The following is a 17,341-nucleotide window of genomic DNA, read 5'->3' as shown; positions in this document are numbered from 1 at the left end:
ATGCCCTCAATTTTTTCTTTTGAAGCATGAACTGCAGTTTTAAGCCTGATAGCTGTCAGGTACCCCAGAGTCCAAGCCAGTTGTTTGTATTTACAATATGTAACAGTCAACGTTAAATAATGTTTAAACATGCATCTATGCATTTGAAATACTGCACTATAGTCCCTCCATATCACATAATATTTTAGCGCCATCCTCCCAAAAAAAATTAAAAATTAAAAATGTAGAGTATATAATCTGGATACACTATACAATCCATCGTCATACTTTCACCTCATACCCACATTCCTTTGTGTTACAATTGTTGCTGCATGGATGGTTAAGTTGTTTTAGTGTCACAGGAAAACACTCAGTCCCCGTCTTGATTGTCCTTGAGGTTTTTCATCCTTTTTCACTTGAATAGACAAAAAGGTAATTAAATGAAAATTGCAACTATCCATCATTAAATTGCTAAACCACCATTAGCAACTGTATCTTATGATGTGAAAAACATTGGGAGATTTGGGATTCAACCAAACAACTTCCCCACACAAAGCATGTGCAACAAAAGAGTTGTGGATAGAAATACAGAATGTCATCCAACCTGTTGATGGGGGCTTATTTCCACAAAACCCCTGCTAAATATTACTTTCAAAAATGAATTGTGTTTGAATTTCAGTCAACATGATACAACCTTTTCCCAGCTACGCTCTTTGGATTTTATATTTTCCGAAACTTATTGACAACCATAAGTACTCTTTCTTGCATTTTTTAGTACTGCAAAGTTATTTGAGCAAAGATTTTACAGGGTGCAAGTAACTTTCCAAAATCAAATTTCTCTTTGTAGTCTTTGTTAAATCAATGCTTTTGTTTTTGTTTGTGTTGTGAATCGCATTAAGATTGCATGTAAAAATGCTTTTCATGCAATCATACCTCTGAGCACAGCAGTTATGTAAACCAATATAGGTCAGGGTTATTATTTGTCTGTGTGGTTTTGTGTGTTTGAACCAAATAGATTGTGTAGCTCGTTTGGTTGGTTATGTCTTTCTGCCTTGTCTGGGCAAATGTCCCAAGCTGTTCAGGGTACATTGGCCTAGTAAGGACCCATGATCAAAATCTTTGTCTGCCAAATTCATAACTTGTAGTTCTTTTGTATGAAAAAAACTTTTTTTTTTTTTTTTTTTTGGACCAATCTCACATATACACCCACTTAAAGTGTTTTTTGCGATTAAAAAGCGTGATTTTATTTATCGCTCCACTATAATTTCACACGTGCTATCCTTTCAGTATCTCTTGGAGAGGTCGTCTCGAAGTTTATCCATACTTCACCTATATCACTTTTAAGATTTAGAGATGTTTTAATCCCACCAGGGACTAAAAACAAAAGCTCTGGTGACTATGGAGGCCTTTTACATGCAGTGAGCAACTGAGCATATTGCCATATTTAAAAAAAAAAAAAGAGCTTCCTGAGATGGTGTGTTAACCTTCTAGAAGTATCCATCAGAAGTGGTCATAAAGGGATGGACATGGTCAGTAACAATACTCCATTACAATAGTAATTGAGGCAACTCCAATGTGCCAAGGAAATGTCTCTGGCAGCATCATACTATCTGCAACAGCCTGAACTGTTGATATGGGACAGGTACAAGATATAATGCTTTCATGTTGTTCGCACCAAATTCTGACCCTACCACCTATGGCTCATTAAATATTCAGTAGAAAATACCGAATCAATATCGGATAACAAACTGAGAGAATAAACATGCAGAATGACAGCACCCACACTGGGAGCAGCACAGAGCAGGTAGTTATTGATTCACTTCCACTGTAATGATCATTTAACTTCACACGAGCGATCATTAAACCTTTGATTAATAAACAGCTCAGCTCTAATGCATCGCCCTCGCCTCCACCTTTCCAACCTTTTCATACCTCATGGGCAAAAGTACTGAATATTTTAAGAGCAGCAAATCTACTTGATTTATGTGACAAAGACCATTTTGCTCCAAAATACTTTTTTTCTTTTCATTTTGTTAATTATATACTGGCTTTGATGAATCACAACTAAAACCAATCATCTACATTAAAACAAAGGTTACTACTACCACAATAGTTGTGGGGGGGGAAAAAAATCACATAAGTTGATGAGGGCCTGTTTTATTCCTAATGTCCACGTTCCTTACTTAATTTTTCTGTATTTTTTAAGTACATTTAGCACAAATAAGTTGTTACAAAACAGCTGCATAATTTTTCCTCCGACTTAGTGACAGTGCCTTTTTGTTTTTCAAAATCACCAATGTCAGACACAACTCATTGACACAGTTGACACTTTGAACTGCTGTCATTTTTTTTTCCCCTGTTCAAAAAGTATTTTATTGTGACTGAGTGGAGCTCATTAAACTAATGGCTTCAGAAACGCTGTCGTCCTCCTTCCAGTACTGACGGATTTTCTGATTCTCTGATCCCCCCCCCCCCCCCCCCCCAAGACTTTTTTCCTTTGCATCCTTTGTAATTTAATTTGGCATTAATTTCCACTTTTATGTTTGCTCCCGTGCTTCACAAGAAGAGAACCGAGACAAACACCTTGAAGGACAGCAGGGGCAAAACCTGTTTGTTTGTTTTTTTTTTGTTGTTTTTTTAAAACACCCAGTAGACTGCTTTATTTGACATTCTACCTTTAGTCACTAATACACTGTACACAGAAATGTTTATAATCACTTGTCTGACGATGTGTGTCCCTGTCAGTATCTGCTTGTGATGTACATGTTGATGAACCGTCGTCATTTCAGTTCGTCATCCCTGGATGCAGTTGGAGTGGCTCCATTGTTCCACTTCATTTTCCCAAGTGAACACCAGATTTAAGAGGCACCGTGTCTCTATGGAAACTCAGCTGGTCTAAAGAAGTGACTAGGTTTTATAGAGTACATAAATAGGACACAATTACAACGACTGTTAGCATTGGCATCAAAACAACCTCCTCATGATTCATTCCTGGGCACTTTGAATTTAAAGAGGAGGGAAAATGCATCCAGCTAGGTCCAACGTCTTGTCCACATGTAGTGTGTGTGCAACTTATAAAATGCTGTACAGTCAAAGATATGCAGTAGTAAGTAAGTAGGCAGACATTATAGTTCACACAACTCCGTATGTACACACACACACACACACAGTGTCGGCTTTCTCTCGTTGATCTACTAAGTGTCTCACCCTTCAGTAAACCTCAACCCTCCCCAGGGATCCTCTGTCCCTACACAACAGATATTCAGCTCATACCCACCAATAAAGATCACAAGACAGAGAAAATGTCAAATACCCAGTGGGGATGCACTTTATCTGCTGACCTCTCTCAGTGATGCTGTCTGACCATGTGTGAGGAAAACAGAGAAAGAGCAGGACGTTTGTTCAGTTTTCTAACTGACCAGAAACCGGAATACAATGCCATATTTCAGCTATTTTGCATAGTTCAGTTAAGTATTATCATTTATTTTCAAAGTAACTGTACCTGAGTTCTTTATGCAATCAGGATGAAAAGGTATGTCCTCTTCTAACCACTGCGCCCCCGTCCGTCCGTCCATCCATCCATCCATCCAAATACCTGAACACAGATCTAATAAAGCATAAACATGAATTTCAAAGTTCTGTCAATATGTCATTCAATGCAGCTTATGCAGTGCCCTGCTATTCATGTGGCTCCACTTTAGTGTTGCGCACAGACAACTTCCATGTGCCGTCAGGACTGACACAGTTTAGGGATTAAGTAACCAGAAATTTTGTGAAGTAGAGTTGACTTCGAGTGAATATAACAGCCCTTGCCCAATTGCCAATGATAATATTTGGCCTGGTGTGCATACGGCACAAGGAGACCATTTAAATTTCAGTCATTATAACTGTGTTGATTATTTTCTTTCTAAAAGTAGTTTGATATTGATTTGCGATATTCAAATGTTATGTATGATTAAATGTTGCATATTGTACAACAAGCAAGTCACAGCTACTCTTTTTGGTCATGAAGCAAACATTAAGTTCTAATTTAAAAATGATTGGATAAAAATATTTATCTCCTTTTAATTTTTGTTCAGAAGAGGATTACTGAAAGATGTTCGTCAAAGCAAATGATTTGTAAGCACAGCCCTATTAACCTTTTATATCTCTGTTTTTCGGTGTTTAAACTGCTTTCTTGGAACCAGTTTCACTCTACAAAATGAGAAATTCACTCTTTTGCCTCCCGTCTGTGCATAATGTGTGTTTGCCCTCCCATCTTGGCTCATTAAAATGCAGAACCAGCCGGGCCATTAAAATGCCACGGCAGCAATCCAGAGACAGATGAATTAGCAATCTGCTATGTGGGCCAGATGTTGCGCCAACTTCCCCACACACCCACCTCACCCCCCCAATCTCACCCACACGTCCATATTCACATTTCCACATACACTACCACCACCCTCCGTGAACCCACAGGGGAAGCCTCCAGAAAGTTCCTTGCCTGCAACCAAGGACAAAGGCCTCAAGGGGAGCTGTTTTTTAATTATCATGCTGCTTTCTCTGCATATCACACAACAGATTATTTCACTGCAGCCCACAGAAGAAATAAGTAAAAAAACGGGAGGTGTGTTTATTCAGTCTAGGTGAGCCACCAGAGCGATAGCATTGTTATCTCAATATCTGGATGGCATTTCACTGTTCTTTTTTTTGATATTTAGATTTTCTTTTTTATTGGGTTAAAAAAAAAAAAAAAAAGCTCAATCAATGAGCCGGACTATAGAACTAGGTTGTAATGTTCTCATTCAATTCATACCGAGGTAGAATTTTAAAGTTAAATCTTGTATCTTTAACATTTATCAGACAAAACTCTGGTGAAGAGCAGTGCAGTTCGGGAGTAGGAGTGCCTCATTAATTCTGAACTGACTCAGGCCATCTGACGGCATCACGACATATGACCAACTGTGTAGCATTAACATTAGCAGGCTTGGCTTAGCTTCCTGCTTCACTTGCCTCTAGTACAAATGGCTATGAATGGATTGCAACAGTGATTCCTAGTGGTTAAAAGGCACAATCATGTTCATTCACAGCAGTCTATGTAACAAAGTCACACTCATTGTTTTCTTCCAAATCAATTCATTTCTTAAAGGAACATAAAAAGGGAATTCCATAAATCACAAATATATGGAAAATGGCATTACTAGTTCTCTACTTTGGCAGGTATTATATCCCAACGGATATACAGTTGTTTTTGTGGTGTTTATGAGTTAAGCTTGTGACTTTTTGTCTGTCACTTGCTAATCATAATAAAATGCTTAAACATCCCATAATTGAATAGGATTATAGAATCATTGTAGTTCTATTCTATTCTATTGGGTTTATCCACACCAATCCTCTGTATTCTCATAGCATCTCCTGTCTATTTTTTTTCCACCTTCTCACTTCTATTTTTTTTAAAGTCATTTCTATTTTTTCCTCACTTTTTCCATCAAAATCTATGCTGTTTGTCACTTTCAGTACTGTCCTTCTTTTGAAAGACCTGCTATCTATCCAGACGATGAACGACATGTCCGTCATTTAGATGCCACTCTGGTTATATCTACTTGCCTCTTGGTTCCTTTGTCATATTTTTCAGTCACAACTTACATTTTCTCTATTCTCATTGTAGTAAATTGTCTTTCCATTCCATTTAAATAAGTTTCATTAAAACCAATAATGTTCACAATTGAAACAAGCATTTTCTTAAACCAGTCTAGAGGCTTCGACTTTGCGTCAACTTCTAGATGGGGATCCTGCAGCTCTCCAACAGACGTGCTCTTCAACACCCCGTCCTGCCAGTTCATCACAGCAGCTGTCCTCTGACATGGCCCTCAGTGCACCACTCCCTCCTCACACATTGAAGAGCCCAGGCGGGGCAGAGCTTTCCTTTGTTTTCTTCACTCCCATCAGAGACACAGTGCTGTCGAAGTTCATTGGACTCATTCAACTGATCCAGCACATTGCTCGGGGGGAGAAGGAGGGGGTGATGCATTCTAGCTGAGAATACAATCAATACCTGGCTTTGACTGTTTATTGAGATGGGTAACACAGAAACAGCATTGTAATGATTTTTGTCATTGGCTTCAGAGGAATGTTTGCATGACGTCCTACTGTGAAACCAGCTGGAAGGTTTGTTACTGTCGATCCCACACCTATGAGTACATGATTATTTCTATTTCTTTTGACCAGATTAGCAGTGCCATATAGATATTTTCACAATTGAAACTGAAGAAGGGAAAGTAAATAATTGATTTGATTGTGATTTTTCCTTTCTTTTTACCTTATACATTTCATGCATCAGCAGAGTTCTTCAGCTTCCCATTATTGACCAAGTTCACAATGAAGTAGATTAGCATCTGTACCGACTTACTGAGTGATGCTTATTTCCTCTTGCACTTCTATGAAAAAATATTAATCGTATTATTTCTACTGCTGTGGGACAGTTAGATGTTTTAAAGTATAGGGGTGGTTTGAAAAGGCATTTTCAAAGTAGGATATATATACCTTTATATCACAATAGTAATGTATTTATAATGACATATTTTTGTCATATTCGTGATTGTGATTTCTTGGTTGTTTTAGTTTAATACAACATCTCAAATTTGGAAGCACCATCTGATATGATATTCATTACAGTCAGCACTGCTTCTGTTAGTACAAAAATGGATTAGTCTGCATTTAGTTTAGTTTGAGTTTTTTTTGGTTTTCTCTTCCCCATCATGAACCCTAAAACAATGCTGTGCATTGATATACACCATGTTTCACAACGGCCAGGTTTTAATAGACCCAGAGCTGTTAAAGGGGTCATGGCACAACAGTGAAAACAGCAATTGAAGTCCCCACCATAAATCGTGTTATTGATTCTTAGTGTGCAGCCAGATTTTGTCGCTATATTATGGAAATTATATTTTTCAGATATGCCTTTGACTGTTTTACAGCTTTTGAATGGGTTATCTCATCCACATAACCGCTATTTCACCAGAAACAGGTTGGGTTAAGTAAAACATTTATGTTTTGTCTGCAGATGCAGTTTGACCTTATACTCAGCAATCTGTTTATGTGTTCTTCCAGTGTTTTAACACAAGCAGTATCATCTCTGATGGGCCGGGCTGTCACTTCAGGATTTAGTGGGCTCAGAGCATTTAGCTCTTTAAACCCGACATATTTCGCTCCTGCCTCATCAGTTTAGCAAAGCGTGGCTGCCTCCCTGTTGAGGGGGCTCACCAGCCAGCACCCATGGGCCCCGTCCACACCCGGGAGTTACATAACACTGTCAAAAGAGATGGGTAACTTTAGAGCTCACTGCTCTCTCTGCTATGGTGCTGTAAGAATTCTGGCATTTATATATATATTTGTTTTACATTTAGAGTGTTTAACCACCCATTTTATCCAGAGAGCCTGATGATGTGAGAGGAGGTAGGTGGCTCATTATCTTGCTCAAGGAGGTTTTGACAGGATTCAATGCTGTTCATGGACATGTTTCTAAAGCAAAATGTTGATATGTTGACTTTGTGCTGTGAAAAACACAGTAGTTGTACCATATTTGTGTTTAGAAGTTATCTTAGCCTCGTTGCAGGGAGGGGGTAGGGGTAGGGGTAGGGGATGCTCGCTGAGTTGAATCATTTGTCCTTAGTGTGAAATGTCTCATTGATGAGTGACTCATTGTGTCACAAGCATCCACATTTATCTCCTACAAGAATAAGTTCTGTCTTTTCCAAACAGTTTTCATATAATGACACCCACAGATGCATGTTTAAGATGACAAATGTGATGAATAATGTGCCTGTTTTTACTTATAAGTGCCACATAACCTCCAAAATTGTGTTTGCATTATTTATTGTTCCAATGGAATTTCTAAAATGATGTGTAATAAAAGTCATGTACCTTCCTGATCAGATTTATGTGATGTCTACAGGTGATGTGAGAGTAATGTAGCAGTGTCCTTCACGCCTTGAAAACTGCACATCTATTATTTTCTAGTTCTCAAGGAGAGGCACTCAGAGTCTTGAAACTCTGCCACACTTTTGTATACTGGAAACTGCGTGGGTACAGCTTGGTACGCTTTTCAGTTAGCGCCGCGGCACGACTTCATTAGTGTCACAAGTCACAAAAATCAGCTAGCTTCAGGTGAGTCACAATTGGCCTTGATGGTCCTCTGCTTTTCTCTTTTCCACCCCACAGAGAGTGGGGAAGCAGAGCCCGATAGCCAGGTCAAACAAGGGGCCAGACAGAGGACCTAAACTGTCCTCTGCAGGGACTTGCTTTACATGGAGATACTCGGTATCAGCTCAGCCATGTCACTTCTGAATGAATTGTTTGACGATAAAATGGAAGGTGTTTGCTCATCTCACCTTCAAGTATGAATTAAAGCAACAGTCCTACTGTAGTGAAAAACATTTGAAATACACCAAATTGACCATCTGCCTTCTTACTTCTTTCCCTGCAAGTGCTACAGAAGCAGTTTTGTCGGCTTTTACAGACTGCTTTTGATCTGAGGCTCTCATTCACATTGATTTCACTAGATGATAAGCGTTATTTTGTTTGTACATACTCTTTTATCCCATTTGAACATGACAGAGAAACTGAGCAGAATGTCCAATCGATACCAAACAAAATTACAACACTAAAAAAATCCCAAAACAAAAATAAAGCAGGACACTTACACAGTCTACCATAACAAGATATTGTTGATACAAAAGCACACCACTACCCATGTTGTTCAAACCAGAGGGCGACACCAGCATCAAAACTGGCTGCAATGTCTTAATAAATCCCTTGACACTATCATAATGGGTGTAGGGCAGCTTTTCCAGAGGTAATTATCTTCAGTGGTTCCTTACATCAATCATCCGGAGCAGAAGCATCCTTGTTCAAAAATGAAGGTTAGTCTATGTTCCTCTATAGAGAAGTACAGTATTCCAATTAGCTTAGCATTGCTTAGCTTAGCAGTGCTGTCCTTGCACCGTCAACTTTAGCTGCCATATATATATATATATATATATTTGACATAAACAATATGTATGTTGTACAAGCAGGGTGGTAAAGTGTTGAGACTGCTCTCAAGAAAATTAATTTCCCAAAGCCCTCAATCTGGGTCTTTCCATGTGGGAGGCAGAAGTGAAAAATAGTCTTTAAGTTTAAAGCAGACCATTTTTGACGCTTCAGCACTTTTTATTTTTAGCTGCATGTGTTAAGTAGGTAACCTGTTGATAAGGTCTGAGTAATGGACCGTCTGCCCAACAAGCCCCAAGGCTACAATTAGACGGAGCCTCTTGTTCCCTTCTGTGTACATATCTCACTCCCCTCTCTTTATCTATCGCTTCTTCAATCTGTCTTTCACTCTGTTTATCCGTTATCACCTGTCTCTTCCACCTTTGCTTTTCACCTCATCCTCTCCTTTCACTTGTAATTCTCTTCTCCTTTCCTGTCTTGTTTCCCTTCCTTCACTTGGTCCAGTCCATCTAAAATACCACCAGAGGATAAATCTGACAGGTAGACACAATACGGAAGAACAAAAATGCCTTCAATGCCGAATGCTGGAGACTATTGATATAACCTCTCTGCCTTTGTTAATTCCATACATTACTATATTTTTTCAGAATAATGTTGTGGATATTTTCTGTGCCACTTTGAAAGCACAGGTAATTTTGCTTCATGTTGTCTTATGTTTAAGTAATACTGTTTGCTTGTGCGTTCTTGATTTCACAGAAATTTCAGCTTTAAACAAAATAAATATCTGTCTGCAATGATTGCCTTCATGTATTGTAACTTAAATGTAGGCCCTCATCCTCCACTTCTGTAGAGCAGCTTATTGAGATGAGTTTGTTCGAATTTTTGTCCGTCGTAAAGTACCCAGCAGCCTTTGCTGTTATATCTGTAAATTTATAGTCAAGGTTGCCCCCTGACTTTTTTCAGTGTGGTGGAGGATTGCCTGCAGGCAACAAAAGCTTTGTCTTTTCTTCAGATGCTGCCTCTCTAACCCTGGATCTTATCGCACCCACAGATCCTCTGTCCTTCTTTTACCCCTGCCCGAAAGTTAACAACTGCTAACAGCCCTCTGGATCCCCCTGACTGTCTTTTCTATTGATTCGCCTGTGGCAGCTACAGAAAGATTAGTTGGGTTAATATCCTTTTGATGATGGTGATCGTGGTGATGATGCTGAAGTTTCTGCTTCTGTCAGTACACTTAGTGACAATGTCCAGCTCTTTATGCTATTAGACAATGATGACCTGGTGTATGGGGTTTTCTTCCCAAGTTACAAAAAGAGAGGGCAAACACACTGGATTTACCCAGATGAGCTTTTCAAGCGTCTGAGTCAAATCATTTCTAAATGAGCTCAAAATTGTAGGACAGTTAAAAAAACAAGCACTACAAAATACAAAGCGATATCCAATAATTCTGTTGTCATTTCAAGGGTGCTTTGTCACCCAGATAGTGACTTACACCAGCCACAAACTTACAGTATGATATACAGTACATTTATTATTAAAACGACAATGTACAACCTTTCCGATACTTGTAATGTACATTATACCCAGATAAACTGCAGATACATTTGAACTTCATGTTCCAAAAGAAATTGAAAAAAATGAATGAAATGTGAAAAAACGAACAAAAAAACAACAACTGAACATCAAGACATTTGATTTTTAAGTAAAATTGTTCAGGGCAGTGACACAATGGCGCTAAGTTCATAATTATGTTCTATTTCCCTCTAAATATGTTTGTTTGTTTTTTGTTCTGTTAATAAAAATGTTTTAAGTAATTTGTAAATATTTAATGTTTTTTTTAACATTACAATGAAAACTTAACATGCTTGAAAAGGAGTAGGATAGCGCATAAACTTATTAAATCTTACCTCCTCTCTAATCAGTTTCCAATCACATACTCATGTACATAGATAATCACAAAACTAAGCAAAAAGCAAATAACAATTAAATAACTGATAAACAATCAGAATGTAAAAGCACCCAGGGCATACTCCCCCGATGTCCAGCACCATTTTTCGTTATGTTATTTACTAGATCCCATATTCCTTTCATTACTTTTATTGATTATTATTTCACGATAGTATTACTTTCTGCTAAGCCTTATAATTTGGATTAAGTTGTTTTTGTATTTTTATATACAATTTCTGCTTTCTTCGTTGTTTTGGTTATGAATTCTCTATACAGTTTGTTTTTCTTTATTATCTTCCTTTATGATCCATAGGCAATCAGTGTTTTTCCATTGAACATTTTTTTGTCAACTAGTGATGTAAATGTAGTCATTGCATACTTTGAATGTCATTGTTTTCACTCACATATTACAAAGCGTTAGTGGTTACATACCTCCTTTATCTGTGTATGTGATGGAAGTGTCTTCGAGCGAGATGCTGAACCTCAGGTTTGTGTTAATGGTAGGCAAGGTAGTTGCATGGCAGCCTTCCATATTTGTGTGTGTGAATGTGTTTGTGTAAATTGGTGAAACTGCCAAAATTGTTTGAACTTGAAGTAAGAGTGCTTTAGGCCTGAAATGATGTGCAGCTTACACTTAGGACTGTGTATATAAAATCTTCAAATGTAGCTCTACAGCTTTCTCATACGCTCTTAGCAGATGACACCCTTTATTGCATAATATACAGAGAGGAACAGGTGAATCTGACTTGAACCTTTTTTCAGAACACAAATGACTTTTTGATTGTATGGAGTCTACTGGAGGCCCGTGCCTCTGCTTCCAGTACTAATGTTATTGGATGTAGAGCAATAGTTACTTCTGTTTATGTGCTTCTGCAATGGAGTGCAGCATTGAAGCTGAACTGGGGCACTGTAATGCAGAACCAATGTTGCTGATGAGGCCTCCTCAACACCTTGGCCTCCCTGCAGGGATCAAAGACCTGCAAACTTCAGCACTCGCTCTCACAGACACACGTCTACACACCATCCAAATGAGGTGTATACGACTCTTGTTTAAGTCCATACCTGAAAAATCTGCGGAATTTACAAATCTGCACAGGTAGAGTGTCATACAAAGCAAAACACATGAGGCAGTCAGAGGCCAGTCATAGCATCTGTAGTCTTTTTATTCTTTTAACAAGCTCATATTGTCACCTTGACTTGCGTACGCCTGTAACCACTGCATATTACGTTCAACTGTATGCAGTCGGCAAACAAGCATGACACGTTTTGTTCTGTTCTTGGTGTTGAAGAGTTTGTTGATGAAATGCAAATTTGTTTGCATGTGTTATCACAACAAAGGTTTGAGTAGATTGGTGTGGAAAATGTGTGATCCATTACTGTCAGAAGAAATGCTTGTGTTGTAAGCCCACATGCCGACACTGCAGTGCTTAAATGTCCTCGTGTGTGTGCTTTCACCTGTAGAGGTAGAAATGGGAAGAAAATGTATAAGAAGAAGTAGATTGGAGGAAGGACAAAAAACAGAGCCATGAAAGACACAATACAGAAGATTAGACAGTTACAAACAAGAGAATATGGACGAGAAGAAATGGAGAAGATAAGCAAGATGAAAGAAGAAAAGAGCTGAGAGTAACAAATTCAAGGATGAAAGAAAAGACAGGAGGAAATTGAGAGAAGAGGAAGATTATATATTAGGAAGGAAGTTGATTAGGCAGCGTGGAGCACATGCTATAATCTTTTTTGGGGGTGTTTTTTGAGTAATGAGGCTGTTAATTAGCAGAGACATGCGTGCTTTATTAAATCAAAGTGTTTACAACTTTCACTGTCAGCCAGATTCTGGTCCTTGCTTGTGTGGCTATGGTAATTACAATGTCACAAATGTTACATTACTAATGGTGGGATGACTAATTGAAATAATCTTTTAATCTTTAAATTTGTTAGGGAAGTAGGTTAACATGATTGGTTTTGAAAAAAAATACTAATCCTCATGTGCATGGACGTTATCAATTTAAATTTTTCACAAGAAATTAATAAAAAGACAAAAAAAAACAAGTAGAATTTAAAATTAAGATTTCTATATTTATTTATTGTATTGTATACAATTTTTTTTTTTTTTATTATTAAGGACAGATCTTTATTGAACTGAATGTGATGTAAATGTAATGGAGAAAATTAAAAATACAATACAAGCCAATATGAAAATCATAAGTGTAATTACTAAGGAGGCAGGCTTTGATTTTCACTTTGATTTTGAAATACAAATAATTGATCTGTTTCATCTGGTCTACTGTTGGTGTGGATTGGATCACTGTGGAGAGAGATATATTTCATCCGCCTTTATTGGAAAGAAAAATCAGAAGGGGGATGATAATCACATCCTGCCTCCATGTTATATGACCTTTAAGTTTGCCCACAGTACAATTAAAACTGTACCATCCATCCATCCATCCATCCATCCATCCATCCATCCATCCTTTATCATTTCTTTTTTTACAGGGGCTTTTAGTCCATCCCAGTTAACACCTGGTGGAGGACAGTGTACACCCTGAGCAGATTGATGGTCCATTGCAAGAGCATGCACATAAGCACTCCTACAGATACTTTTCAGTCAACAAACTTGGACTCTCACATGGAAAGAGGGAACATAGAAACTCTATGTTTCTATGTTTCAGTGTTGTTGATTCTGTCATCAACAACACTGCGAACCGCATCTGTTTGTGCCTCGTTTTATTTGCAGCAAAAGGTGAAGCCTCTTTTAGATGGTTAGTTTCACTGTCAGCTTAAGAAAACCATGAAAATGAGACAAAAAGAATTGTAGCATGAGCACAATGCACAACCACCGGTTCCATTTCCGACACATAATATACAGAACGACACACCACCTCCTCACTACAAATCCTATTAACGCATTACATACAGTCTTGCCAACATCTCCCATGTAATTTGTTGGTGTGTGCGTGGCATGGATATATGGAAAGCATTTAAACTGAATGCTTGTATTTATATTCATGGGAAAATAAATATTGTGGGATATGACAACATGGTAAATATGGAATCATGTTTAGCATTTTGTTTGTGAAAAAAGACAGTGGAATAAATTTTAAAAAATGTAGTGTGTGCTGTGTATTCAGAATTATTTAATAAATGCTAGGGGCAACATTTGCCAAGTTTCATTGATGCATGTGGTCCAGGATGGTGCTCGATACCACATCATAGCTTCAGAGGTCTAGTGAAGTCTATGCTTCAACGGGTCAAAGTTGTTTTGACACCAAGTAACCTACGTAATATTGGGGTGGTTATAATGTTATGGCTGACTGGTGCATCAACCCATTTTCCCGACAAGACTTACATCGAGCTGAACTGGGGTTCAAGGTGACGTGAAAACACTTTGCTTGTGGATATCCTCCTTGATTTCAGTGCTTGATGTTGACATTTTAAACTGCATTGCTTTGACAACCACTTTCTCTGATAGGATCTTATCAACAGTTGGGGGGGGGGGGGGGGGAATCCATAAAAGCACCAGGTACGACCAGAGCTATGTTCATTTAAATTCCCTACTTCTCTCTACTGTCAAAAAACAGGACGATGGAAGATGAAACATGTTTTTAATCACTTTTTTGCACGCAGTCACACAACCTCCAATTCTTCCTCTGATACATTCAAAACACATCAAGGCCAGTCAGACTCAGAGTTGGTTTTATCTGCCTCTTACAGGGACTTGTCAGAGAATGCTGTGCTTCCAATCCTCTGTGTGTGCGTGTGCGTGTGCGTGTGCGTGTGCGTGTGTGTGTGTGTGTGTGTGTGTGTGAGAAAAAAAAGTGACGGAGAAATCGCTGAGCAAGAAGGGCTTTGCAAAATAGGAAGCCATGTTTGATGTATTGATGTGTGTTTGCTGCAGCATTTTTTGAATTAAACTGAAGCCAGAGAGTGGGGTTGCAGTCAAGGGATAAATAACAGTTGATTCTGGATTATACTGGAACTGTGACTTGGAGCTTTGTTTGTGATTTTTGTGATTTAGAGCTGTTTATTATCAAGTTATGTTGGACTGATATTGTCAATCACTTCCACTGCATATTTCGTGACCTGTGTTGCTGAAGAAAACCAAAGACAAATGTCCACATTGCAGATAAAAAAATATTTTTTTTTCCCTGTAATCACATTTAGAAGAATTCAGAAGAATGTGATTTAGGACAATACTACCGGTACATATTAGGGGGAAAATGTTCCTTTGTCATACCCATTTCACGTGTCTGTCTTGAAAAAGCATGTTGTTCAACCTGCAATTCCAAGGTAACTGTTCTGTTTTTTTCCTGTGTGTTACAGGACTCTGCTCAGGATGGTGTCATCACAAGAGACATCCATCGAACTTTTCCTGCTCACGACTACTTCAAGGACTCTGATGGAGATGGACAAGATTCATTGTACAAGATCTGCAAGGTAAGACCTGCATTAGGGGCAGTGGAGGGACACTCATTCAGCACGTTCTGCTTTTAAGTGTGTGTGTGTGTGTGTGTGTGTGTGTGTGTGTGTGTGTGTGTGTGTGTGTGTGTGTGTGTGTGTGTGTGTGTGTGTGTGTGTGTGTGTGTGTGTGTGTGTGTGTGTGTGTGTGTGTGTGTGTGTGTGTGTGTGTGTGTGTGTGTGTGTGTGTGTGTGTGTGTGTGTGTGTGTGTGTGTGTGTGTGTGTGTGTGTGTGTGTGTGTGTGTGTGTGTGTGTGTGTGTGTGTGTGTGTGTGTGTGTGTGTGTGTGTGTGTGTGCGTGCGTGTGCGTTTGCGTGCGCGCGTGTCTCTTTTGCTAAGTTGTTATTTCAAGTAACTGTAACCAACCCCAGTTGACTGCCGGTGAAAGGCAAGGTCCACAGTGGATCAAACGCAAAATCCATTCCAACACATTAAATAATAGGGCAACTTTGATTCACTAATAAACCTACCATTCATGCCTTTGGATTGTAAAATCAATGAGGAACCAGAGAAAGCTGAATTATGTAATTAATGGATACTCTTGGCTTCAAAGCAAAATGAAGTGAAGTAGGTGCATTTTTGGTATCCATTATACATAACATGCAGAGGTGTTTTCTATGGATACAAGCTAGTTTGGTTGTGATTACATAGAACTTTTGTCCTCTGGAGCTCTGAATCATGTGGTTGGTCAGTGCTCTGGGAGAACCTGTCAGGAAGGTTTAACATTCAGCCCCAACCAAACTGGGTCAGTGGAAAGCCAGCCTTGATTTGTATGCAAATCCATGTAGATTAGCCACTGATAAGGTTGGCTGGATCTGGAGGCATGAGTCGGTTAGAGTATCCAGGACAAAGTTTGTATTCATCTTCATATCCCACTCAGTAAAATGCCGTGAGTTTTTTCATTTCCTAACCTTTATTATCTGGGAAGGTCATATGAGCTGGGTGCTTTTTTGCACTGATGATACGTTTCATTCAAAACTCTATTCAGTCACTTTTCATGTTCAAATCTTGTGTAACTGTAGTTTAGGTGGTCGAGCAGCTTGTCCTAAAGAGTTGGGTTTGATCCCCAAGAGACTGAACACTGAGTCGTTGCCTGTTGGCGGCAAACACATTTGTGTGGGAATGACTGAATATCACTGATGGTCAATGGATTTCACTTCTATAGCGCTTTTCCACTGCGTAAGAAACCCCCAAAGCGCCTTACACTGTCAATCACATTCACCCATTCACACAGTGGTTCAGTGTCTTGCTCAAGGACACTTCGGCATGTGGACAGGTGCAACCTTCCGATTGGGAGACGACCGCTCTACCAACCGAGCCATGCTGCCCCGGATCAGTGATGATGTAAAGGGATTTAGAATTGTCAAAGCTAAATTCCTAAAATCTGCTAATTAAATCAACTTGGTGACAGCAGATTTGTGCCGACTGATTCTGACTCTCCAAAGATGAATAAAGATCATATCTTCTAAATCCACACGAAAACTCACAGCCACAGTAGAAAGTTGTGGGCCTTGTTCAGGAGGACGGTCGCAGACGGGAAAAAGCTGTTTTAGTGGCGTGAAGTTGTGGTCCTGATGGATCGAAGCCTCCTGCCAGAGGGGGAGTGTCCAGGGTGGAAGGGGTCAGTGTCCATGGCCATTTATTTTTCTGACAGCGTTTTACTTTACTCGTTACATATAAACACAAATATCTGTGCTTTGTACTTCTTAAATCCTTGAAAATGGTTCAATTCTTCTTTTAAACTTTAAGATGATGATGATGATGAGCATTACAATGTAAGCATCAAAACAGATGTTAATAGTTCCACATACTGAAATTGCAGAAGTTGACAAATTTGAGTGTAACAGTGTTAAGTGAAAATTCAGTATGAATGCACCAGTCGTTAGACTCTATGAATATGTTCAAATGTGGCTTTACTTTAGTGTTGTTAATACGAGCCACGGTGATTGTGCCCTCTACTCTGTACCGAATAAGAAGCCTCAGCTGGGAC

At 38.9% G+C, this 17,341-nt stretch overlaps 1 protein-coding gene across 1 annotated transcript in view; it reads left to right on the top strand.

Moving 5' to 3' along the window:
* Positions 1–17,341, top strand: part of rabgap1l (RAB GTPase activating protein 1-like) — a 110,825-nt gene that overhangs the window by 52,036 nt on the left and 41,448 nt on the right. Inside the window, exon 14 of the mRNA XM_080473154.1 lies at positions 15,217–15,330. Within this exon, the coding sequence (XP_080329280.1) occupies positions 15,217–15,330 (114 nt within the window). The remainder of the gene's footprint in view (positions 1–15,216; positions 15,331–17,341) is intronic.

The sequence above is a fragment of the Lipophrys pholis genome (assembly GCF_963383615.2).
Source record: "Lipophrys pholis genome assembly, chromosome: 10".
NCBI classification, from domain to species: domain Eukaryota; kingdom Metazoa; phylum Chordata; class Actinopteri; order Blenniiformes; family Blenniidae; genus Lipophrys; species Lipophrys pholis.
Note: the sequence above shows the minus strand (reverse complement) of the source record. Positions and strands in the feature narration are given on the sequence as shown.